The 25122-nt window shown below is 33.5% G+C and overlaps 1 protein-coding gene, 1 long non-coding RNA gene and 2 other non-coding genes across 4 annotated transcripts; all 4 read left to right on the top strand.

Annotated features, from left to right (window-relative positions):
* Positions 1-8188: 8188 nt before the first annotated feature.
* On the top strand, positions 8189-15521 carry LOC7482232 (WPP domain-interacting tail-anchored protein 2). Its single transcript, XM_024610098.2, has 5 exons — positions 8189-8615; positions 9825-10375; positions 10465-11600; positions 11831-12014; positions 12607-15521. Exons 2-5 carry the CDS (start codon positions 9847-9849, stop codon positions 12612-12614), a joined length of 1857 nt encoding a protein of 618 aa, XP_024465866.1. The 5' UTR covers positions 8189-8615; positions 9825-9846; the 3' UTR covers positions 12615-15521.
* LOC112329038 (small nucleolar RNA R160) lies at positions 14072-14155 on the top strand. The gene has a single exon (XR_002984534.1). It is a non-coding gene; the product is annotated as a small nucleolar RNA R160 (small nucleolar RNA).
* On the top strand, positions 14395-14471 carry LOC112329037 (small nucleolar RNA R160). The gene has a single exon (XR_002984533.1). It is a non-coding gene; the product is annotated as a small nucleolar RNA R160 (small nucleolar RNA).
* Positions 15522-19863: 4342 nt separating the features above from the next.
* LOC112328789 (uncharacterized) lies at positions 19864-20722 on the top strand. Its single transcript, XR_002983964.2, has 2 exons — positions 19864-20246; positions 20347-20722. It is a non-coding gene; the product is annotated as an uncharacterized LOC112328789 (long non-coding RNA).
* Positions 20723-25122: the final 4400 nt, after the last annotated feature.

The raw sequence follows: 25122 nt of genomic DNA, 5'->3' as shown, positions 1-25122 counted from the left end.
TTTCTTTCTCTACGCTATTTTCGTATTGTAAACAGTGAGTTATTGCTGTTCATAAATCGGAACACAACTGGCAAGTTTTGTTCCCAATTTAGTATTCTCTTTTGGGTATTGCTTGAAACTCAACACAGCACTCACCAGGATGATTAAATGCTGCATTAAAGTGGATCGACTCATGCCACTGTGGGCAGCTTGTAGCTCTTCCTCGAGGAGAAGATTCAAAAGATCAAATTGTTTTGCGAAACAAACGATTTTATAAGAAAATTTCTTGATGCAAGTTGAGATATTATAATATTTGGCTCAGATTTTTCTTGGTCAAGTGATTTAGAAAAATAGTTAAAAATCTGGATTGTGAGTTTGCAGTTCTTGATGACTCAAATTGTAAAATATTCTTTCATAGTTATTAGCCTGATTAAAATTGATTGTTGGGTTGGAAGTGATGTATTTTCCCTGACAAATTGGGTAATCACCTGCAATAGTAATTGAATTCTCCCATCAAGTCGGGGTGATTTCGAGTTTTAACTAAAGTTTTTAAAATTTTATTTTAAAATTATATCTAAAAATATCATGAAGAATAAAAAATAAAATAAAGATATTTTTATTTTATTAACATGGGTATCCGGATTAATTTGCATTCATTTCGATTAATATTATGAGTCCTGAAATTAATGATAATGTAAGTATTTCAATGCCTCTAAAGTTTGTGGAATTTAAACAAATAATTTTTTAAAAATAAATTTAAGATATGAAAAGTACAACTTATAAAATAAAAAATATATATATTTTTATCATTACCTAAACTCGTTGCAATTTTTTTTTTTTTTACTCCTTTATACTGTTGATGGACTGACCCCTTCTCTTTCTCTCATGTCATTATTAGTTAGCCTTGGGACTTGCAATCTCAAAGACCCAAGCTGTAAAATAATGGAATCTCTTCCCCACTTTTCTTTACCAAATCCTAATCTTTACTTAGCACCGAGCATTAAAAAATAACCATGCGAGAAGTGAAAATGATTTGCGCTGATCGGATTGGTTTTTACTAGGTATGTAATGTGTTAGAGAGAAGTAGCAGGAAAAAAAAAAAAACAAATGTGTATTAAACTCCCATAAAATTTGGACATGCATGCTACCTAGCTAGAGCTATATTTTTCCGTTTCTTTTCTCCTTTCAAAATGCAAGAAACCCTCGTGTAAATAATAATCATATCTTTGTACATTGTACAAGAAACCATGAACAAAAATCTGTGAAGGTATAGTTCAAGAGAGAAGACAATGAAAATAAATTAAAAAAAAAAAATACTAACACCCTATGAAAGAAAATAAGGGATCGGATTCCTGGGTACTATTTTCTCCCATTAGATTTTGAGAAAGCCAGGAAGCTGGCAAATGGGGCATTGCCACATGTACTTGTTTGCCCTTTTATAGGAGGTCAATTGATAGGTGTCTACATGTATATATTATATAATATATATATAGTACTAGATATTTTACAATAAACTTGACATTATTTTATTCTCAAGAAAACTTAATATTATTTTTCGATATAGAATATGGTAGGAAAAGGGTTGGCTCACGGTTGGCGTTGGCTCTTCTTTTGGGAAAGCTAAAACCAAGCTAGCAACCAAATCCCATCCAAAGCAACATGACATGGGATGGGATGGTTGGGGATTCGAGATCTCTTGAGCAGAGCTTTAGAATTCTTTAACCTAAATCAAAGACTGCATCATTGTTGATCTCCCTCTCTCTCCCCCTCTCTCTACAGTGCCAATGCCATGGAGATGTTAATAATTAATAAAGTGGCCTTCGGTTTTAGCTTTAATCAATTAAAGCAAGCACGTTTGAGACTTTATATTAATACACCAATCTATAATATTATTACTGTACTTGAAAATAGTTAAATTATTACGTGTTCACATCTATCGTACGATTCCTTAGATCTTATATTATCCTTAAAGCATGCTAGCTTCAAATAACGTAGCTAGCTAGGGAACTCTTAATAATAACTCAAGTAATTATCAAACTGACAACATCCACCAACTATCAGGCATACCTTCCCTCAGGTGTGTAACTCGGTACTAGCATTTTTTAAGACTCTACACAATGAATCTATACGTGGGCTCGACTGACTTTTATTGTTTTCTCTCTGAGAGGGCTCGGGTAAAAAATCTATCAGAGGCATAAATGGTCAATGACATTGGGGATAGGAGTCTAGTTACAGATTATTGGCTCAATGAATCATGTTTAATCCAAGTGCATTGAGAAGATTGATGCAGTGTAACAAAATTGCTTACTATTTTAACTCGACGAGGTTGGATTTTCATAATATAACTGTGACCTGATACCCTGGAAGTAACTTGAGATCATGGTTTTAGATCGTTTTTCAATAACTAATGCTTGAGATGTAAAGATCTTGAACGGTAGAGGGGGGAGGAATGTCAGTCGGGTCTACAAAGACCATGATAAAATCGCCTTAAAGCTGCGTGAATTTCATGCAAACATCATGGCAAAGCACGATGAGATGTTGTTGAGTGTATAGTTTTCAAACTTTGGCGAGTCTCTTTTGGTCCACTTTTCTGAAACACTAATTTCACACGACTCGACCTTCTTTCTTTTTTATAATCATCAGAGGATGCCTCTTGAAAATGTTAGGACCTTTCTCGTGCTTTTCTCTGAGAATTTTCAAAAATTACTCGATCTTCTTTCACCAAGTTTCTGACCATGTTTCCTGTGAAAGTAAATGTTATTATATTAGGTATGGCACCCCTTGGATAGGTTGGAGAATTGTGATAAGAGAGCGCCTGCTATTCCAAACTCCCTGTCCCCTCTCGATGCATATGATTGTCCCAGAGAAAAAAAAAAAGATCAAAGGGTTTATGATTTTGCAGCCCTCCCTATACACGTAGATGTGTGAAAAAACAGGTGGTAGACAGCTGTCAATTCTTGAAAACCCTAGCTTGTTATGTTTTTTTTCTTTTCAAGATAACTCCAACGTAAAGAAAATATAACACATATCTGCTGAGTGGCGTTGCTCGATCTCTTTTTTAAATGACTTGTCACATAAAAAATATCAGGCTAATTTTTTATGTGTTTTTTTTATAATTTTAATATACTAGTATTAATATATATATATATATATATATATATTAAATCACAATTTGAACATATACTCAACCGGGAGCATTTTTATATATATAAAAAATATCAAACACGGTTGTTTTCCATCGGATGATATATTATATTTCATTTGAATTTTCTACATAAATTACCCGTCGATTGCAGTTCAACGTGCTGGCAAAGAAGGCCAGGGTAATTAACTTTCTGTTTAGATGACGTAGGATTTACGCCCTTGACAATTGACATGTCCATCTGATGATCAGGCTCGCTTTATCACCTGTCTCTTTTTCATTTTTTCGTGTCATCAGAGCTGCTTTTTTCTTTAAACTTTGTTTTTTTTCAAAAACAATGATCTCATCTTTAATTGTCATGTGCTAAAATTGTTGAATCTATCAGATTTCTTGGCTGTAATTGTTTTCTGAAATGTGATTTTTAAAAAATTGTTTTTTAGATTTTTTTATGTTTGTTTGTTATTGAAAAAGTTGGTTGATGAAAATACTTCTCGATTAACAGGAAATACTTTCCAGTCAAAGAAAAATTTACAGGAAAGTGTTTTTTTTTTTTTGCGGAAACACTTTCCAGAAGTTGTGAAAAATTTAGAAATGTCATATTATTTGCTGATTATATCAAATTTGGTCCTCAAACTTTTGATTGCTATATATATATTTTTTTTGTTTTGAATATTTGTTTTTCAATTTCATCACTAAGAATTTAATTTTTTTTATTAATTTTGGTCCTTATTTTTATAATTTTTATTTGCTTTTCCCTTATCATTTTTTAATTGAAATTTTTTTTCTATCAAATTCGGTCCTTATTTTTTTTATTGTTACTTATTTTATTTGAAATAATTTATGAAATGTTAATTATTATTATTTTAATTTCTTCATCTATCAATTTTTTTTATTTTTTAGATTTGTTTTCTATTATTTTGATTATTAATTATTTTATTTGATATAATTTATGAAATTATTTTTTAAAAAATTTTATTTTCATTCAACTTTTTAATTTGTAAGATTTATTCCTCATTACTTTAATAAACTTGAAAAAAAATAAAACATTAAAGGTCCCGTTTGTTTGTTGGAAAGTAGTTTTTTTAAAAAAAGTGAATTCCGGGAAAGTAAATTATTTTCCGATGCTTGACAGTGTAATGGAAAATAAGTTGGAAAACATTTTCTAATGTTTGGTTATGTCATGAAAAATGAGTTAGAGAATAACTTATTAATGTTTTATTTTTAAAAAATTTTATTAGAATAATGAGGAACAAATTTTATAAATTAAAAAGTTGAATGAGAATGAAATTGAAAAAAAAATATAATTTCATAAATTATTTCAAATAAAATAAATAATAACAAATAAAAAATACTGTTAAATAAATATAAAATCCAGTTTAGAGCTTAGTTAAGAATCTTTCTCTCAAATCAATTTAAGTAGTTCAATGAAACAAAGATGACAGAAGTCGAGAAATATCACAAGTGTAATGTGAATACTGTGGTTTTTGCTGTTGAATTGCCATGAAAACTAAGTTTATTATAAAAAATCATGAAGAATCTATTACTAGGTGTGGTTCCTGGACATCAAAGGGGTTACATTCTCCAAAAATTACTGAAACTTTGGCATTAAAAGGAGTTTTTGAGTAACTACTTGGATTGAATTACATAAATATCATATTGGAACTTGATGTTATATGCGTAGTTGATGATTGCGTGTCTTTTTACACCAGTCAAATAAAGTATGGTCTAGCTGTTAAAAATTACCAGGCTATACTTGCATTTGCGAAGAACTTTAAAATTATTCATGTCAAAAGAAATACCACCAATGGGACACACTGTCTTGCTAGGTCTTCAATTAGATGTAACAGTCTAAATTCTTGGAGTTATGCTCCAGATTTTTTTAAAAAAGAAGAAGAGAGAAGGTATTGCCAGTTCACATTCCATAAAAAGGCAACGATGGCAGATTCGGACTGCTCCGCTCCGACCCGACCCGACGTCACGGACCAGGATCGACACCACTTTCTATAAAACATGGACCAGCGTCTTTCTGTGATAGACTAGGATTTGATACGAAGAGGAGAAGCAGTTCAGGTGGGGGAGTGCAAGAAGGGTAGTTGTAAAATGCAGTATTCATCATTGAAATTCGACCTCTTTTTTTATTTATTTATGATATTTGGATATTTTACATGTATCTCAGCTAATACATCGAAACCACAGGAAAACAAACTCTATAATCCCGAAATTTCATTAATACACCACCTACTATATAATTGAAATTAAACCTTTTATTTCGCCTGGTTTGGGATACTACGCGAATTCACCATGATGGACAGAGTTGGGTAAGATGCATGGTGTGAGGTTTTATAAGGAGGAATGATTTTTTATTTATTTATTTATTTATGGGCTGTGTCTGGATAACAGTTAATATTTTTTTTTTTTACTCTAACGTGGGTATCCGGGCCAGCTTGCGCGCATCTCGACTAATCTCACGGGCCCTGAAGTTAATGACCATGTAAGCCTCCAGTGGCCATCATATGAGCAACTACAGGGCTCGAACCTGAGACCACAGAGAAAGCAAACCTCTTAATCCCAAGTTTTTACCACTGGACCACCACCTAGATGGTTAATAGTCAGTATTTTAAATGGAATTGAAGGTGGTTATAGCCTTGCTTTCTTTAATTATTATTTTTTATTTCGTTGAAAAATGAGACTTCAATTCGCCTCTACATGCCATGATCAGCATTTAACTCTCAATCAACAAAATAATATACAGTACAAAGGACCTCATCTATCTTCACAATCTTCCTGTCCTTTAGAATTCACTTGCCATCGCACATTAGGAGATAACATTCCCACTGCACGCAAGGCTTCAAATGTTGCAAAATGGTATAATAAATATCAATCCACTGAAGTAAGTACATTCTTTTTTACATATAGTTCTTTTTTAATCTTCCTTTCTTACATATCTGTATTCTAAGATCTTCTTTACCATCACATTAAATGATAATTAACCACCTAGAGTAATTATAATCTTTTCTTGGCTTGTATCAAGAAAAAAATAAATCAACCAAATAAGATTAATAAATAATATTTTTTCTAAATTCATGTTAAAAATAAAAATAATAAATAGCTTGATTATTTATTGCAAATTTGATGGTAATACTTACAAGGATAAAACAATCTTTTTTACATTTTGTTCAAACACAACTTTATCTTTCTATCATCTCCTATCTTTCAATTTTCTTTATATTTTTGTTTCGAGTTAGGAGGATGTTGAGTTTCAATATAATTTTAATCAAAATCTGAAATTTATTTTTGTTTTAAATTATTTTTTTTAATATTTTTATATCGATTTGATGTGCTGATATTAAAAATAAATTATAAAAAATAAAAAAATTATTTTGATATATTTCCAAGCAGAAAACACTTTAAAAAACAATTACCACTACACTTTCAAACAATCTCTTCGTTAAAAAATAAAAATAAAAACAAAAACTTTACTTGAAAAACAACAAATGATATATTAAATATAGCCGGCAGAAGTAGAGCCCATAAATCTGACCTTACCTTAAATTTGTATTATCCTTTTAATTTTGAGTAAAATAGAGTATAATCGAGAGAGTGAAAAAAATCCCGGCTCTGAATTTGGATTGTTATGACATGTAATCTTTCTCCTCTGTGGCTTCTTTTTGGGTGCAATAACCCAACTTGAGCTTAAACCCCGAGTTATGATCTTCATGTCTATAAAGGACTTGTGCAATCAAATCCAGTACAGCTAGCTTAGCCATGAGCTTGAAGATTCACAATAATTCAACTCCTTTGTACCATCACATCGCTTTTTCATTTTTTCGCTGTCTTTTTTTTTTAATGCAAACTTCGTCATGACAGGATACATTTGATTGTTGATACTCGACGATACAAGGTATCGAAGATTCAGATAAGGGAAGAGAGTCCTCACAAAGCCCATGCTCGGTGACGAATGCATTGGCCCAGCAGTGACCGAATTGCCATATCCACAGCTCAAGGCACCGAATAAACCAAAATCTCATCGTCCCGAGTATGGAAGGACGTCCATTCCACCGAGTTATTTGCAACTTGTTTCAAGATATCAACCGTGGCCCGTTGTTTCTTACAATCAAATGTAGTTAATTTTTCAATCAGTATAAATCCATTTAGACTCTAAGAGTTCGGGATGATAGGCAAAGAATTTTTGCTCAATTTTTAAAGTTAAAACATTAAAATGGAGATATTCTTAATCCATCAATGATTTCCTTACTCTCAAATTAAAAAAAGAAGTTAATCCATTAATTTTATCGATTTTTTTTTTAATGTAAGATATTATATGGATCCAAAATTTAAATTTCTTTTATTTTTTTATTTTTTAATAAACATATGCAAATATTATTTGCCGTGATTGAAATTCTCCCCGAATATGAATCCAGGAAAAAACTTGCACAAGATCAACATTATTCTTCCTTCGTATCTTTCCAGCTCATGTATAAGAGGATTTGATATTAGGTAATCTCGATTCTCAAATGCTGGCCATTAATATTCTATTTGGCATTATGGTTTAATTGTATTTTTGATAATTTTTAATTTTTTTTAGTTTTAATTATTTTTTATTTTTTAAAATTGTTTTGACATGTTAATATTAAAAATAAAAAAATAAATTTTTAATATTTTTCCAAGAAAAAGACACTTTAAATCAACTTTTACTTTAAACTAAAGAGTACTTAACTTAGTGAACATGCAACAATCATGGAATAAGCAAAGCTGAAAGTGTTTTACGCTATTCCATCCATGGTCTCTCGGATCGTGGAGACATTTTAGTCTTTGGAGCATCAAAGGTAATTAACGTAGTTTTCGATTCCTAAAATGTATTAATTCAGCAACACACTCCATCCAAATTCAAACCAAATTTAGAAAAATGAAGGGAAAGTGGCAATGGTTCTTCACAATAATGAAGAAATCATGGAATTAATGGTATTCAATCACGACCACCCAAAAATCATAAAACATATTACCTCTTTCAACCCCACCCCACGGGGAAAAAAAGATAAAAAAGAGGAAGGATACCTTCTCTCACATCGAGTAGAGTACTCTACTACAATTTTCATTTCTGCTTTTATCTTTTTCCTCTGTCAAATAATTAGGCCAGCTAGAACGTATTTTGTATGTGTATACATGCTTTGTCAGGAGCCGAGGTCCTTCTAATATTGTTGTGGTCTGAACACAATAATTCAACTAGATTGTTGTGTTGTCTTTTCATCTAACGTACGCCGGAAGGGGAGCCTGTCTTAAACCAGTCCACAATCAACAGTTTGTATAGACGTTGACTAGCCAGTTAATCACGGCTCATTCTAGACTTAATCACCAGCCACACAGATCCCAGGAATACCAACGGTTTATGAAACGAGAGGGTAGTGGTAGCAGAGGTAAAGGCAGACAGACACAAGAAACTTTCTGTTCTTGGCCTGGATCCTCCTCAAACTCCATCAAGATTTCTCTCTCAAAGGTACTTTTTTTCTGTTCTTTTAGCTCAGTTTTATATGTAGGTTGCTGGGTTGTTAATGAAATGTGAATCTTCTATGTTGTAGTCTTTAATACAACGCTTTAAATTGTTGGGGTTTGATTCACTAGATTCTTATGCTTTTATGAGCTGCTGGGGTGACAAGAATTGTGAGATCGGTCTTTTGTCTTTAAGAGATAGACATGGCTCAATGATGGTAGCTGGTTACTGGTGCTCTGGTAATAAAGGGGGTTCATTATTGGAGTTCATATTCATCTGATCAATATCATGTTTCAAGAGCTTGACTTGGTAAAACTATATTTAGAACAATCAAGATTTCAATGGGAACTAAAAGGTTGACAGAAAATAAAAAACAAAACATCTGCTTGTCCGTTGGAGTCTTGTAAAAGTGAAAATTAGCAGGTTTTCCATTATTGTATACGAGGGGGGTGAGGCGGGGTTGCCGATAATTGGGATGCTGGGAATGTTTTCAACGTTTTTTTTCATAATCTGAATTTTTCATTGTGCTCCAAAGGGTTGAGACAGTGTTTTAGCTCTGCTAAGAACATGAGATGCAGGAGTGAGTTTTGTGAGTAACTAGCTAACTACTTATCATTTATATTGAATGCTTTGTGGTTCGTTGTTGAGAGTTGTTTTCTTATTGGAGACACTGAATTGAACAAAAAATCTAGCGGAATATTTACAAACAAATTTGTTTTCTATGTAAAAAATATCAGTGGTTGTAGATAGAAGTTCAACATGTGACCTGGCAATGTTGTAGAAGAATTCAGATCTTGTTGAGAAGAATTAGGTAGAGATCTGAAAGCCTTACCATGTTACTAAGTAACCTTCTAGCTTGACATTTGATGTGATTTGGATTTTCTTCGGTAATGAGGGAAACAACCTCCAAGGTCAAGTGGTTGCAATGCTTCCATTGGCAAACCAGATATTAGGTGATCTTTATTGATACCAGACTGTAAGTGATGTGGTGCTTGTATTCTGTTGGTCAAAATATTGTGTCTATTGCTTACTATTTGGATGGAATAAGAAGTATGCTAATACTGACTGCAATATTTACTTGGAGGATAACTCTGTTAATTGTTGCTTTCTTCGACTTCACTTTCCCTTTCTCCCACTCGTATGGTAATTAGTGGGAATTCATGAAAGATCCAATGGAAAGCTTACAAGGTCTTGCTTATCTCCTTCCTTTCCCAGGTTGTGGAATTGAGTGGTAGGAATGGCGAACTATGCCATTGAGGATGCTTACAGTAGCAACCCAGAATCCAGCAAAGTTTATATGCACTCATCCAGTAGAGAAGGAATGCAAGAGGTTGAAAGTACCACGGAAGTTTTAACCAGAGTAGACTGGGACCTGGCATACTCTTCTGAGAAGTTGGTAAACTTGCATGTACTTTTAGTGCATCTATTGGCACGAGATAATAATCTTGAGGCAAGAATGGCCACAGAAAATAGCTATATCCTGGCAATAGCCATTGAGAAGGCATTGGCGTTTGATCTTCTCTCTGGGATTTTAGATTCCGAGGTAAGAGAGGTGGAGAATTTCATGGAAAATATCCATTCAGAGATTGTTGATGCCCGTCATAAAATATCTTCTTGCAGACACTCAACAGATCTATTCACTGTGATGGAGAAGAAATTGCATAATTCGGAAGAATCTTTGATGAAGTTTCGAGAGCGTGTCTTAGAGGTGAAGGCACAGTCAGCAAAATTGCCAATGGCCTTTTCAGCTCTCATACTTGAGAACTGTAAGTTGCACGGTTTGCTTTTCAATACAAATACATGAGAAATCTTGCTGTCATTAATAATCACCTGTCTGACATATGTTTATTGACAGGGAAAGATGATAAGGCCACCGAGTTACCAGCCAGTGGGCAGATTTCAAATATGGATGCGAATTCAAAAAGGCAGACAGCTGAAAAACAAAGAAATGTCCTGAGGATGTTGGAGAAGTCTCTTAAAAGAGAAATGGATACGCAGAAGAAAATTTCTGCACTTGAACAAAATGAAGAACATCTGAAATTGAAGCTGCACTATACAGAACAGGTGTCTTTTTGCATGGAGGAAGCAGCAGAAGTCGTTTGGGGAAGATTTTTAGAGGCAGAAAATGCTTCTGAAGTGCTCATGGGGATTTCCAAAGAAATGGTTGGTCGACTTCAGATTTTTCAATTCACTTTGAACGGTTCAATCCAACGAGAAGATGAGTTGAGTTCTAAACTGCAAGTTTGTATAAAACAGCTGGATGCAAAAGATACTGTTATAAAGAAGCTTGAGAGCAGCATTGCAGAACACATTGCCAGAAGTTCTCAAGTGCCCATTTTGACGGAAAAGGTGAAATCACTTGAAGAACAGCTGAAAAAATCAGAGTTACGTCTGCAGAATGCAAATGCTTTAAATGCAGAAAGTCAAGAGCACCTAAGTGAAATGGAAAATTTGGTCGAGTCTCTGAAAGAAAGCGTCTATGAAGCAGAAACGAGGGCTGAGAATGCAGAGACAAAGGTCACACAGCTAACAGATACGAACGTGGAACTTGTGGAGGAGATTAATTTTCTTAAAGGCAGTAGAGATAGTAGCACAAAGAAAGTGACTGTACTTGAGAAGCAGTTGAGGGAGTCAGAAATCCAACTACAGCATGCAAAAGCGTCATCTGAAGCAAGTCAAGAGCAACAAAACATGTTATACACTGCAATTTGGGATATGGAAACATTAATTGATGACCTGAAATCGAAGGTATCGAAAGCTGAGAGTAAGACTGATGGTGTAGAGGAGCAATGCATTGTATTATCCGAGTCTAACATGGAACTTAATAAAGAGATCAGTTTCTTAAGGTCTAGAGTGAATGCCTTGGAGATGTGTCTGCATGAAGCTAACGAATCAAAAGCTGCAAAAGCAAAAGAAATTATTGTAAGGACTGAGCTTATCATGGCTACAGTCATGCAGCTAACCAGAGAGAGGGAACGCATCCAGAATCAGGTATAAAATATATTTCGTATTTACCACATGTTTCCTGTCTCTTCCATAGCCCTAAATTAGGTTTCCATGACATTACCATCGAAACGCTTCATCTTTCTTTACGGGACTTCTTTTGTTCAGTTACGTGACCCACTTTTGGAAAGAATGCATAATCTTCGATGATCAATTATAAAATACTTACAGGACTAGTATATCCATCTCAAGTTCTTTGGCTATGATATTTTTTGCAGCTATTTTCTCTAACAAGGGAGAATGAAATACTGGCTGCTAAGTTAAGAGGTGCTTCATTAACCATGTTCGACAATGGACATGGTGGCGGGGGCAAGTTGGTTGCTTCCAAGAATGATTCATTGAGTGAGACTTGTGAAAAACTTTTCGAGGAAGCAATGCCCTTGAGTAAAAGTCTCAAGACTGGTACGTTTTAAGATTTTTTGCCTCGGTTCTTGATAGTAAAATTCTTCTTTTAAGTCATGTCAATCTATGCTTTTCTGAATGTGTGTTTTCAGTTATCTCAGACACAGGTCTTCTAGTTCTTAGCGCTGATTTACTTCATCTAAGTTTGAAGCTATTCGCTTCTTCTGGTTTTATTGACAAAATGTTAGGATGGAAGAGAGGGGACATTTAACTAATTTTGAAGTTCTTATTTAGAGACGGTGAAGTTGAAAATGTTCTTACTTTTGCTATGAATTCCTTCTTGTTTGTAAAGGGTCCATATTTTGAAAAAAAATTCCTCCTTTTTGAAAGTCTAATTATTGATGCAGCACTTGGGGCTCTTTGTTGCACTTGAAGGTATGTATTGATGACCTTGATTGGGCATGAATCCACCATTTTCTGCAAAATGCTCACCATATCTTTGATTATTCAGTTGATGCACATCCTATCCTGTGAACATGATGATACATACAGAATTTTTCTTCTGATATTGAAAGATTTTCACTCTTATCATCTCGTCGGTTAATGTAGAGTTTTTGCTCAAAACGTGATTCATTTTTTGTTTCTAAATCAGCTGGTTAAAGCATGCACCACAGCATCAGAATGAAGTGGGGATTTCCCATCCCACAGTTGATACGGTGTTTCGAAGATTGGAGGAGGGAGGACAAAACAGGGCTTTTCTCCTTGATTACATCTGAGGGCCGCTATTTTTCGTGGTGAAAGAAGCTGTTGTTGTATAGCAGGATTGATTGGAATGGCTTTTCTCCGAGTGGATTTGATTGTGTTGAATGCTATGCACATAAAATTAGATTTGTTTTTCCTCGATTTTTGTCCGTCGCTGGTCTATAACGTTTTTTTTTTTTTGGGATGTATGAGAATGTAGTTACGAGTATGGTGTTGTTTTTTAAATTATTTTTTATTAAAAAATATTATTTTATTTTTTAAAAATTATTTTTGATATTATTATATCAAAATGATTTGAAATATTTAAAAATAAAAATTAATTTAAAGTAAAAAAAATAAAAAAAATTTAATTTTTTTTTAAAAAATCTTTAAAATATAAAAATAAATAAGGTGTTTGTGTTTGTGATATACGAAACCTGCAGGAAGGGCATTAAACAAACAAATAAAGCCTGAAAAATCCATTTACATGGCGAGACGGCAATCATACAGTCCCTCCAAGATGGAAAACGACGTGCAATTGAGGCAGTGTAAAAAATATTATTGATATACTTTTCGGAGTGGAAAGTAAAAAACAACCGCACTTCCAAACACATATTATCCTCTTTGGCAATGGATTAATTATGTATTTGGTCCCTGAAAGCTTGGTGTTCTCCTATTGTAACCCTTCGTTATGTTATTTACTTTATCCTTCAGCTCTAGAAACATTTTTAATGTCTTTCCATGCAGTTTAGTATTAATTCTTAACATGTAAAAGAAAAACATGGATGCTTGTTTAGCTCATACTAGGCCATGTGTTAAGAACTAGCATGAAATTGGATGGAAATCGGTTGGAGAGAAGAACTAGCATGAAATTGGATGGAAATCGGTTGGAGAGAAGAACTAGCATGAAATTGGATGGAAATCGGTTGGAGAGATCTCAACATGGAGTAGCAGAACCATCTAAAGAAGAAAAAGATTAGAGAGGCCATATTTAAAATATGTCAATCGTGTAGGGACGGAATGTAGTATTAACCATCCACCGAAGCCCTACTTCCCCAATTTAACACTATAAAATTCTCTCAAAATCCATCATTGCAATTTGCAGCCACCACCCAAAAGAAAGAACGGAAAAAAAGAAAACCACTCCGAAGGAGGCCATGATTTATCTATTTTCAGGTTCAGAGATGCACCAGATAGCCCCTTGTTTGTTCAAGTCTTAGACTTTCAAGGAATTAACGAGAAAATGGGTATTAGAGGTGCAAAATCCAAACTTTGGGCTAAAATAAAACTCTCCTTGTGCAGTTTTATTTGAGCTTTTATAAATCTGGCATTGGAGTCTGTTTTGTCCAAAAACATATGATATTTTTAGCAGGCAAAGCAAAAATGATGAGCTCTTTTGATCCGAATTTATTTATGTGGAATCACATTTTGTTAATGGTCTTCGAAGTTCTCTGATCGCTTTGCTCGCTGCTTCGTTTTTCTGATGGTTTTGTCTTTTTCTTGTGCTCTTATTTTTTGGGGGGGTTGGCCCGTTTTTATTTTATTTTTTGCCTGTGTTTTTTGGGTCTTAAAGAATTTAGCAGATGGGTTTTGTACATCTAGTTTTTACCAATCTGATGTTCTTTCGATTTTCTTTTTTCTATCTTTCTTTGTTGTTTTTGTTTTTGGTTTTTGGATTTTTGAAGGGTTGGTGTGCAAAAGCAAAATGATGAGATTAACATGGCTGAATCTGATGTGGAATTCTATATCACTGGTCTTCAAAGTTCTCTGATCGCTTTACTGCACTGTAGTGATGTGTATACTGTTTGGTGAAATGAACTTGTTGCTTAAGGCTTTTGAATGTTCCTTTTTGCCTAATTCCAAGGTTTTGTATGCAATCAGTTGAGCAGCGGAGTTTTATTTTTATTTATCTAAAAAATACTCCATTTTATTTTGATTGTAATTCGTTCTGTTTAATAACTCCCATTCCCCAAAGAAATGCTCCATTTTATTTTGGTGTTATGAGGATATGATTACTCTAGAGTCCAGATTGTTTTTTCCACATCTGCGTGATTTGGTCTAGGATCCAATTGTTCATGTTGTACTTTCGTTACTAGGATTGCCAATGTATGTTTCTATAATTCGCTTTGTTTTTGTGGTGTTTAATGTGCTTTTGTTGTCATGTGGTTTTATTTTTGTTCTTTGTATTCATCATCACGGCTTTTTTGAATGTATGGAAAACCATTTTTTCTAATTGTACCTTATGGGAGGAAGATCTATTGAGAATGTTTTTCCAATCTCATCTTTTACTTGCCAATGAAGGATATCAATAAATGCAGGCACCAAAATTCATAGCCTGGGATGCATATATGTTCCAGGCTGTACGAGCATGGTGCAATAACAATTTCTTTGTGATTCATTGCATCTTGACTGGTCTTTTTCACATGATCGGTTGAGCATGAACTTTGAAGAATACATTCTGCCTTCATGACTAAATACTCACTCCTTGCTCCAACAATTCCATGTCAATGTGTGATTTGTTCAATGATGAGTCGTTATGCTTGAAGATCCAATAATTTACCAGGCTCTTTGTTTGCGAAAGTGGACAACAGAATATGACACATGTTCATGGTTGATTTTGATATGTAATAAAAACAGAATAGTGAGTTCTGATATTTGGAGAGATTGGATCTGCTCTTCTGTGGGTGTCTGTATGCCTACACAGTTATTTCCTTATTCTTCTTATACAATGTAAACCGATCGACAGTTTCTTTCTGACTTGAGGATTTGGCATTTCCTAGCAACTATGTTTAATTTGATAGATTGCAGAATCATTCTGTGTTTTTATTTGGGACCATTTAAACCTTTTGCTTTTCCACTTTGCTGTTTACCATCAATCTCCTGCATTTTGCTGCACTCTGTTAATTGACCATTTATTCACCATCAGACAAAAAGGACAACAAAATTAAGGGAAGAAGCATTGTCTGGATATCATTTGTTACGTGATCTAGATTCTAAAATCATTTTTTTCTAACTGGGAATTCCCTTACTGATACGTAAATGCTGAAAATTAGCAAAATTGCATCTGTCACTCAGGCTTGTGAATAGGCTTCCAAGATATCTCCTCATGGAACTACAGTCTTGAGAACAACCCTAACACATTCTGACATTGCAAAAATCTCTCGTTCTTACGAATATTATGCAATTTTTGGATGTAAAATTGTACCATCAAAGTGTATAGGGAGTGAGTGTTGAGACGTACTTGTAGATGTATTGTTTTTAAAAATAATTAAAATTTTTAATATATTTTATTATAAAAAAATACTGCTGTGCTACTTGTCTCAGCAGACAAGGAGTCTTGTTTCAACAAATTTACATCAAGCCTAGTTTCTTCAATGGTGCCCAAAACCACAGACAAGGAGTAGCTCAACACAACATGAGGGGTTACCTCATCCATCCATTGTCATCTGCGAGCCATGACCATCAGCAAGAACTTCGCAATTTCCAAGCACATCCTGACACCTGATGGATAAGATAATCATCTTAATTTGTATTTTATGATACCTAAATATCCAATAGAGATCTGCGAGGTGATGTTGACACGCATCCAAACTCTCTATCGACACAGCCTTTCGCGTCTTAGATGACCAAAATGTCCTATTCCCACCATTGGCTTGGCTGTCCATTACCTAAATAAAAGCACATGGAGGCAAATTATTTTGAATCCGACAACCAAAAGACGTGATCGTGTGCTTGTTTTTTATTTCTTTGTTATTAAATGATTTTTATTTTTTATTTTTTATAACAGATCTAAAAATACAAAAAAAAAAGATTTTTTTTTAAAAAAAGCCGCAAAGACAAACATATCTCCACCTCCCTCAATCACCCTTCATCTCTTTCAAAACTCTCTCTCGAATCTCTTTGTTAATTACTCATATTTTCTTGGTTCCAACAAATAATTATTCATTGAGTTCCCAAGTGGAAAGCGGTCTAGACTGTAGCTACTGTCCATATTTCTGTTTGTTTTTTCACCCCATTTTCTTCACCCATCCATCTTGGCTTTTGGGTTCTTTATCTTCATTTCCTTTCAGGAAACTTGAGAGGATAGAGTTTGGTTGTGAGTCAAGTCCCATCATTGATTTCGACCCTCGCCAATTATTGTCAAAATAGATTTGGCGATATTTCAATGCATATCCATTTTATAGGTTTGGACCAATAACCAAAATAGATTGGATTCATTTCTAATTCCATCGCTCTTAATTTACCAATATTTTAATGAAATGATTTACGATCAGGGCAGTACATGCATGCTGTATAACGTTCTTGGTATTCTAATCCTCTCTGGTGGAATTACTTTAATCCCATTTTTGCAAGTTCAAATAAATATGAAACGCAAAATGGATAACCCTTCGATTATATTTCCATAAACTGAGCAGGGTTTGGTTGACCTCGCGTTAAAACCTGGCTTCAACTATGGGCGAGTTCATCTATATAATAAGCCTGAAAAGGTTTCACAGACTCCCATCAAAATTAAACAAGGTGAACACACTCATATTATCAAACACATATATCTCTCTAAGAATTAACCAAACCAGAAGATATGGGCAAGTCTTCCATTAAGTTGGCCTTCTTAGTCGTGCTCGTTTTCGCAGCTGGTAACTTCTTCTTCTTTTATTTCTTGAGAACGATTAGTCTGTTTCTTTTATATTACAAATGCATGATTCTTTATCGACTACAGTTGACGGTGGTTGTTGATGGATTTTTCTTCGGGAAAAACACTGCTTTTCTCAGAGAACTTTTTCTGATGAAAATATGTCAGGAAAAGTTCCTAATCTAGCTCTGTAGCTGCCATAAAAGGTTTCCCGATGAAATTAAAGTTCTTGTTGGGAAAGATGACTACTTTATCATACAACAATTTGTTTTGAAACAGCAAGGCCATCTCCGATGCCAGCCTCCGCTTATATATTTCCCGGCGAAATATCATCGTAAGCTTTTCCGATGAATTTTTGTCATGAAAGCTTCGTTCTACCACTCGCTTTCGTCACTATAATATGTTTTTAAGACGTAACCTTTGTCACAAAAATGCCTTGTCTTGACAAGTATTTGTTTTAAACACTATTTGTTTTTTCGTCAGAAAAGGTACATTTTATGACAATAACTCATTGGGAAAAGTGAGGGAATAATTTTATTTTAAAACAAGATGAAGCATCTTTAATCTTTTATAGTGTTTTATATTCTTAATTTCTTATAATTATAAGATATGATCAAGGGATACTTCAAGATCTTTGCTGAGTCCTCGGGTTTTTTTAGACTCCAATACCACAATGGATAAGATAATTGAATTCAAATTCTATTAAAAAAACTGAAGTCTCGTAGCTGCTGACTATTCTCGATCTTTTATATTATTTTATATTTTTGTAATTACTCGATAAACTCTCTAATATCAAATCATTCTCAATCTTACATATTATTTTACATTTTTATAATTGTGAGTTAATATATCAAATAATTTTTATAGCCTCACCTAATAATTTATATTAAGTCTCTGTATTAAGATGGTTTTTTAACATCTTCATTATAATAATAATAAAAAAATATACATGGATACTTCAAGATTGCTCGGGATGATGGAACTTAGCTCCGAGTTAGAATGTTCGGTGAATTATATAGTTTCTCCAGGACGGATGTAATATTATTGGGGTGGTCAAAACTAGGTATTTGAAGGATACATATGATGCCTATGCCACATTTTATTAGATTAATCTGCATGCTGTATAAATGTACGTACCTGTGCTCCTTGCTGGTTTTGAACTCGCCATTTTTCCTTTTGCTATCTGCTTGACTTGCAAGTGATATACCAAAATATTCCGAGTATTAAAGCTTATTATAAGCTCCACAAATTTCTTTATCCATAAAACTATATTTTTTCTCGTTAGTCTTTGTAATCATCTGGTTTCCAACAAGGGAAAAATTAAAAAATGGAGAAGGCTTTCTTCATCAAGTGAGATTCTTTAGACATCATCAAGATCAAATACTGTTTGTTACATATTAAGACTGCGGCTAATGCAACAGTACATATATTTGCAGTCATGTCATTTTCAGTGGTATCAAGAGCTGATGGATCCGTATTTTTGCCGTGTAAAAGTGACTCAGACTGCAAAGCTATTGAGTGTGCAGTCGGCACTGCCCATTGTGTTAACAACAACTGCCGTTGCGACTCTAAGGTGGAGAGAGTTAATGCAGACATCTTAGCTTCAGATTGTAAACATGACAAGGACTGCGTGAAGTTGTTCCCATAACTGTTCCTTGGGGAAATGTTTACGCGGTTCCTGGATGCTTAGAATGTGTTGATCAATTTATTAATAATTGAAATAAGGTTTTTCAAGAGACAATGACCATTCCTCGAGATCGCTGATACTGTTATCGAGAAAACAGTCTCTTTAAGAGAAGTGTATCACGTATAAATCTAGAGAAGATAGACAATGATATCTCAATCTATCAGACAAATGAGTAACCTCGCTTAAAGAATATTAATAAGGGTCAAGAAGCAATTGGAAAAAAACGAACAATTTCATCAAGCTCCATCTAAACCATTCCACCACCACCAAATCGAATCACCCTCAAAGAATGGGATCTTTTCACTATCAATTTTGATACCCTTTCAGCCGTTGTGAAGGTGAACCACCACCCACTTTACGCCGCTGGGGTATGAAGGTGATTGGTTTGGTGTTTTATTGAGATTTCAGAGATGAATATTGTGGTGTATAATTTTATCTACGATGAGTGGAAGAAATGTTATGCGGTACAAAATGCCTTGTCGGTTCTTTATGTATATATAAAATGGCAATTTATTTATTTTTTGATTTGAAAATTTTGGTTGACTAATGATATAAAATGTAATCTTATTACAGAGAGTTTTATAAGAGTTATTTTAATGAAATTTATTGAGTAGATTATAACGAAAAGCTTTTTATTTTATTTTTTATTTTTCTATACCTTTTTAAATTCAGATTTATGTAAATATATATCCCAACTGGAATGTCAAAAAAAAAAAAAAAAACGAGGATTGTAATATTCATCTTTTTAATGTGGGAATCATCCAAAGAATTTATCAAAGAATCAATCAATCTAAACATACAAGTTTAGAGAGAGTGTGTGTATTATCTAACAAAGCTAAACCTTAATTAGGCAGGTCCTACGAACATCAATGTGATTTCACAGCCAAGGCAACAAATCTGATGAAATCCGAAATTTACATGAATATCCAACAATCCATTTATAGATTTAATATCTCATCCAGCAGCGCATAGAAGGAAGGTTTTGTTTTGAATTGGAAGGTCCTGGCCTACCTGATAATCCAGAAACGGGAAAATTAGCATTACCTTACATGGTATACCTAATTGAGACCACCGTTTCAGCCCAAACAAGGAAATTTATCTACAGAAATACGCGAAGGAGGTTGTTCACTCTGCTATAAATTAGTTCCACCATGATGCAATTCCTCTGCACGAACAATGGAGAATACCTCGATGAAATGGAGTATCTCGCTCATCTTCTTTCTCATCACAACTGGTTAGCCACTTGTTTCACATGCTCGAGTATTATTACTTCATTCTTCTTGTTGTTTTTCACATGGCAAGCACTGATTGCATATACATAATAAAATGAGCAGGTACGTTGTTGAAGATGCCAGGAGCAGATGCAAGGGCACCAGCTCGCTGTCCTCGGATGATTGACTGCAGCTCGGTGTGTCAGGGGTTCCCCTACAAGTGCGTTGACGGCGAGTGCATCTGTGGTAAAGAGGTTCTTCCCCGGTCACCTGCTTCAATCCAGCTATAAATTAGACAACTGAAGCGATGATTCCAGATGGGCATGAGACATGCGAAGTATCTTTACAATAATATTAGTTTTCTGAAGAAATTGAGCCTTAATTTGTACTCACTACTAGTTATCCTCTTCTCTTCTTTAGATGAGTTGAAAGAATAAATTGCGGAAAAAGCAAAACATCTCTCTTAATTGGATGAATAATCAATGCCGTTCAGAGTTCAGACTTTGTTCTCCCTTAGATGCAAACAAATTCTAGAATGAAACGCTTGGTCGCAAGATGGATTAATTTTTTTTAAATGTAAAAAATAATGTTGAAAGCACGGATTTTTTTTTAATATTATTGATAAACCCAGTTAAACGATTAATTTTAAAACTTTTTAATTTAGTTTTTTTATCTAGTTTGATTTTTCAATTTAATTTGATGTAAGTTCACTCGATATGAATTGATTGATTTTATATATTTAAAAATAAACTAGATGACTGGTAAAAATATAACTTAATTTTTTTAAAAAAATTAAAATAACAATTTTTTAAAAAAAATATTAAGACGATGCTATACTAGATCGGTTATGATTATCCTGTGACCTAGATCATGAACTTCACTGAATTGAATAAATTTTTTATTAACTACGTGGCTCACATTCCACTACAAGTAGGATATTTTTTTTATATAAAAAAAAAAGATGGTGCCATTAACAACATATTTTTATATCAAGATTTTTTTCAATATGAGAATTTTTTTTTTTATTGTGATCCAAAACCATTGTGGAGGGCCGCGGAAAAAAAAACATCATCTACTGTTATAAAAAATAATGCCATGAAAGTAAAATAAAATATCAAAAAATATTTAATAAAATAAAATAAAAAATACAATGAACAAAAAAAATAAAAAAAATCAATAACATTATCCAAAAAGAGCGCTCACTAAGATAAGGCTTTAATTTCATGGATTCAAATTTCAAAGTTACCTAACAAAGAAATTTCAAATTATTTTGTCAATGAATTAATGTGTAAAATGCAGGGAAAATAAAAAAGAAAATAAAACAAGTTAGATGTCTGCGCGGGCTTTTCATGCTTGGTCCATTTAAAAAAAATATAGTTAAATATTAAAAAATAAAATTAATAAATAATATATTGTTTATCTTTTATTTAAAAAATAATAATGCAGGTAACGCGTCATCTCATGCCTAGTTTTTGGTGATTGAAGAGTCATTAAAAAATCATAATATTTTCATCATTTCTTAACTCAAAACATTTAGAAAATACTCTAGAAACGTGGATAGCTGATTTTTTCATCATTCCCACGTTGACGCACGTGTACTCTCTCTTGTGTAAAACTAAAACATATGTGTGCGTATGATTTTGGAGTTTATCTCATGCACTGCTCTCATGTAGATTTTATACAAGAGGCTTATCCAAGAAATTGTGTATATGATTGTTTTCTTCTAGAAAATAAGGTCTGATTTACGGTGTAATATAATGGGAGAATTTTAAAAACAGAGTTATTAGCAATATATTGTGATTATATACTGGCAGTGAAATATACTAGATTTTATTGATCAACATTAATGTATGAAGAAATAATAAAACATGTCAAATTGCCGTGATGAATCTTTCAACGCCATCCAAATTATTCCCACGCAATACACATTAATCCTGCAACCTCATGAACTACAGAGAACTAATACAGAGATTACTTCAAATATATATATTACACTCAAGTGTAATCAACAATAGGTCTGATTTAGCTTAGTATTTTACAGCTAATCCAATCATACACCACACGAGTGTGGACTTTGTCTGTCGTTGGAATCCCTGTCTTTGGTGGCCCTCCCCGTGGAGCAGAGGGCAATCACAAATGGAAGAAGTGATAGAACCCAGCAAAGGTAGGGGATCCAAATAAGACTCTCCGGTAAAAAACAAGCAATGAATCCAAAAAATGCTAACAACATGAATGCTATCCCCAGCAATTCAATGATGCTTGATGCTTCATTGCAAGTTGTTCGGAGCAAAATACCATTCCAAATCCCCACAAAGCCTAAAGCAAGAGCAATCGCCATCACGCGCAGTGCTGAAGGCTCGTTAACCAGTTTGTCTACAGAGAACAAGCCGATGGTCATGGGAACTGCTAGGATTAATACATGCCTGCCTAGTTCCTGCTGTCTAAGTGTTTCGATTATTCGATGGAAAGGCTGATTCTCATTTGCGAGGTTTTCTTGTGTTGATGTTTGAGTCGAAGTAGAGAATGATGGAGAATTAATGGTGGTGGTTAACTCAACTCTTGCTGTTTCTACCGAAGAAGCTGAAGGGCCAGTTGAGGTGTTGGATATCATGATCGAGTTTAGTTGGATATCATGGCAGCATCTGGTTTGATCCGAGTCATTCGCTTGTGTGGATTGGTCTGGGCTGGATTCAAGATCATGATCTGGATCATCATGCTGTGTTTTAGGATTCAAAGAAAGAACGGGCAAATGTGAAGCAAGAAGGAGCAAGCACTTGAGCATGTTTCCTACCCGTAACGAACCTCAAACCTCTGCTAATGCAATAGAGAAATGGGAACGGGGTCGCTAAGAACAGCTTGATATAACGGTTTAAATAAGAGCAGAGTGATGGGGATTAAGGAGAGTTTCAGGTTAATTAGGCAGATAGAAAATCTCGGACGGAAGTATGAAATTACAAGCCTAGAAGCTGGGTTCACTTGGTGAGTTGATCCTACCAGCAACTAGCCCCGTATGATCCGTAAAGAACCCTGGTCTGTGGCGACTATGAAAAATTGACTCTGGTTTCGATGGATTGCTTAAAGCATCTTCTCTTCTTTCTTGTTATAAGTAGTCAACCCCTAAAAAGTGTGGAAATCCAAAATGATCCAAGGATGGATCCAGTCGGTACCGCACGGTATAGTTGCTAAGTTGTAGAATTGAAGTACTTGCAATTCGAAGTTCTGGAATAAATGTACGGTAGAGCGCCAGCTGGACTCAATAAAGCTCAGTCCACGTTCCAGATAAAACAACGACTAGATATGAAAATGATGGCTGCGGGTGATATATAGGGGGGTTTGATTCGGAGGTGTGGTTGATGTATAAATTATATTTTATAAAAATAAAAAATATATGTTTTTTTAATGTGAATTCTATTAAAAAAAAACCATTCATATCTCCAAGCCAAACACCTTTATAGTTAGTTTATCACAAACGTATCTCAACACGATAATATCTACTAAAAAAGTTATTTCATGGATTAGGATTTTCGATTTAATAATGTCCAAGTGGAATAAAGATTTTTAGAAAAGAAATTAATGGCCTTCCGTGAAATAAATAAATAATAATAATAATTTTTCTGAATGAGCTGGCACTGGGTTAGATCTAATGATTGGCATCGATTAGCCTCCGAAAAAAACAGCAGCAAACTTTTCGAGAGTGAACGCTCACTCGTGCGTAAATCAGTGTAGTTCTTTTCGTAGATACAGATAACGTACCTTTTATGCTGCCATCCATTTTCTTCTGTATGCTATCTATCAGGCGGGACATTCTTCAGTACTTGCTCTTCAAGCACAACCTTTGTCTGAAATATCTCAAGAGCATTTGGGTCCTTTTCCCCTTCAGGGAGGTCCTCCTGTACCAAACACTGGCATTTTCAGCAAAAGAAAAATTATAATTATTAAGTACAATTAAAGCCCTTATTTTTCATTTTATATTTTATCTGGACGTAATCATGCCATGTTACTTATAATTAGTGGCTGCAAGTCTCAATAAGCAACCGATATATATATATATATATATATATATATATATATATATATATATTCTAAGACAAACTATAAAGTACACGAAATAATAAAAAAGGGTACTAGAATTAGTAAAATGAGAAGGGAATATCGCAATCAATATCATCTGTCTGGAAAGCTTTCTGGCTCCCAGCGGACGGGAGGACAGGATGGTGAGTTGTCAACGCATGTCGGCGGACCATAGTCTGGGAAACTGAAAACGAAATGGTGAAATCACAATATGTTTAGCCGTTTTGTTGCTGAAAATTAATTTTTTTTTAAAAGTGATTTAAAAATTAAAAAAAAATATTTTTTAATATTTAATAATATCATAAAAAATAAATTAAAAAACACTTTTTAGTGTTTAAATATATCATGAAAAATAAACTAAAAAATAAATTGTTAATAATTTTTTTCAAGTTTATTAAAATAATAAGAAATAAATCTTATAAATTAATAAAAAATTAAATGAAAATAAAATTAAAAAAAAACAATCTAATTTCATAAATTATCTCGAATAAAATAAATAATAATCAAAATAATAAAAATCAAATCTAATTGATAAAAAAGTTGAAAATGATGAAATAAAAAAAAATTATAATTTCATAAATTATTTCAAATAAAATAAATACCAATAATAAAAACCAAATCTGATAGATAAATATTAAATAATTTTAATTAATGATAAGAAAAAAACAAATAACAATTATAAAAATAAGGATCAAAATTGATATAAAAATCAAATTAAATTAAATTCTAAGAGATAAAATTAAAAAAAAAATTCAAAATAAAATATATAACAATTAACAATAAAAAATTGAAGGATCAAATTTAATATAATTAACAAATAACATAACA

This window comes from Populus trichocarpa, chromosome 10 (genome assembly GCF_000002775.5).
Source record: "Populus trichocarpa isolate Nisqually-1 chromosome 10, P.trichocarpa_v4.1, whole genome shotgun sequence".
In the NCBI taxonomy this organism is placed as follows: Eukaryota; Viridiplantae; Streptophyta; class Magnoliopsida; order Malpighiales; family Salicaceae; genus Populus; species Populus trichocarpa.
This window is presented reverse-complemented; position numbering and strand designations above follow the sequence as displayed.

What these genes read in the sequence shown, in the direction of transcription:
- LOC7482232 (XM_024610098.2), top strand. Translation starts at nt 9,847, where the DNA reads ATGGCGAACTATGCCATTGAGGATGCTTACAGTAGCAACCCAGAATCC. An exon ending in AGCTCTCATACTTGAGAACT is followed by an intron (nt 10,376 to 10,464) that starts GTAAGTTGCACG and finishes GTTTATTGACAG; the next exon opens with GGAAAGATGATAAGGCCACC. An exon ending in GGGAACGCATCCAGAATCAG is followed by an intron (nt 11,601 to 11,830) that starts GTATAAAATATA and finishes TATTTTTTGCAG; the next exon opens with CTATTTTCTCTAACAAGGGA.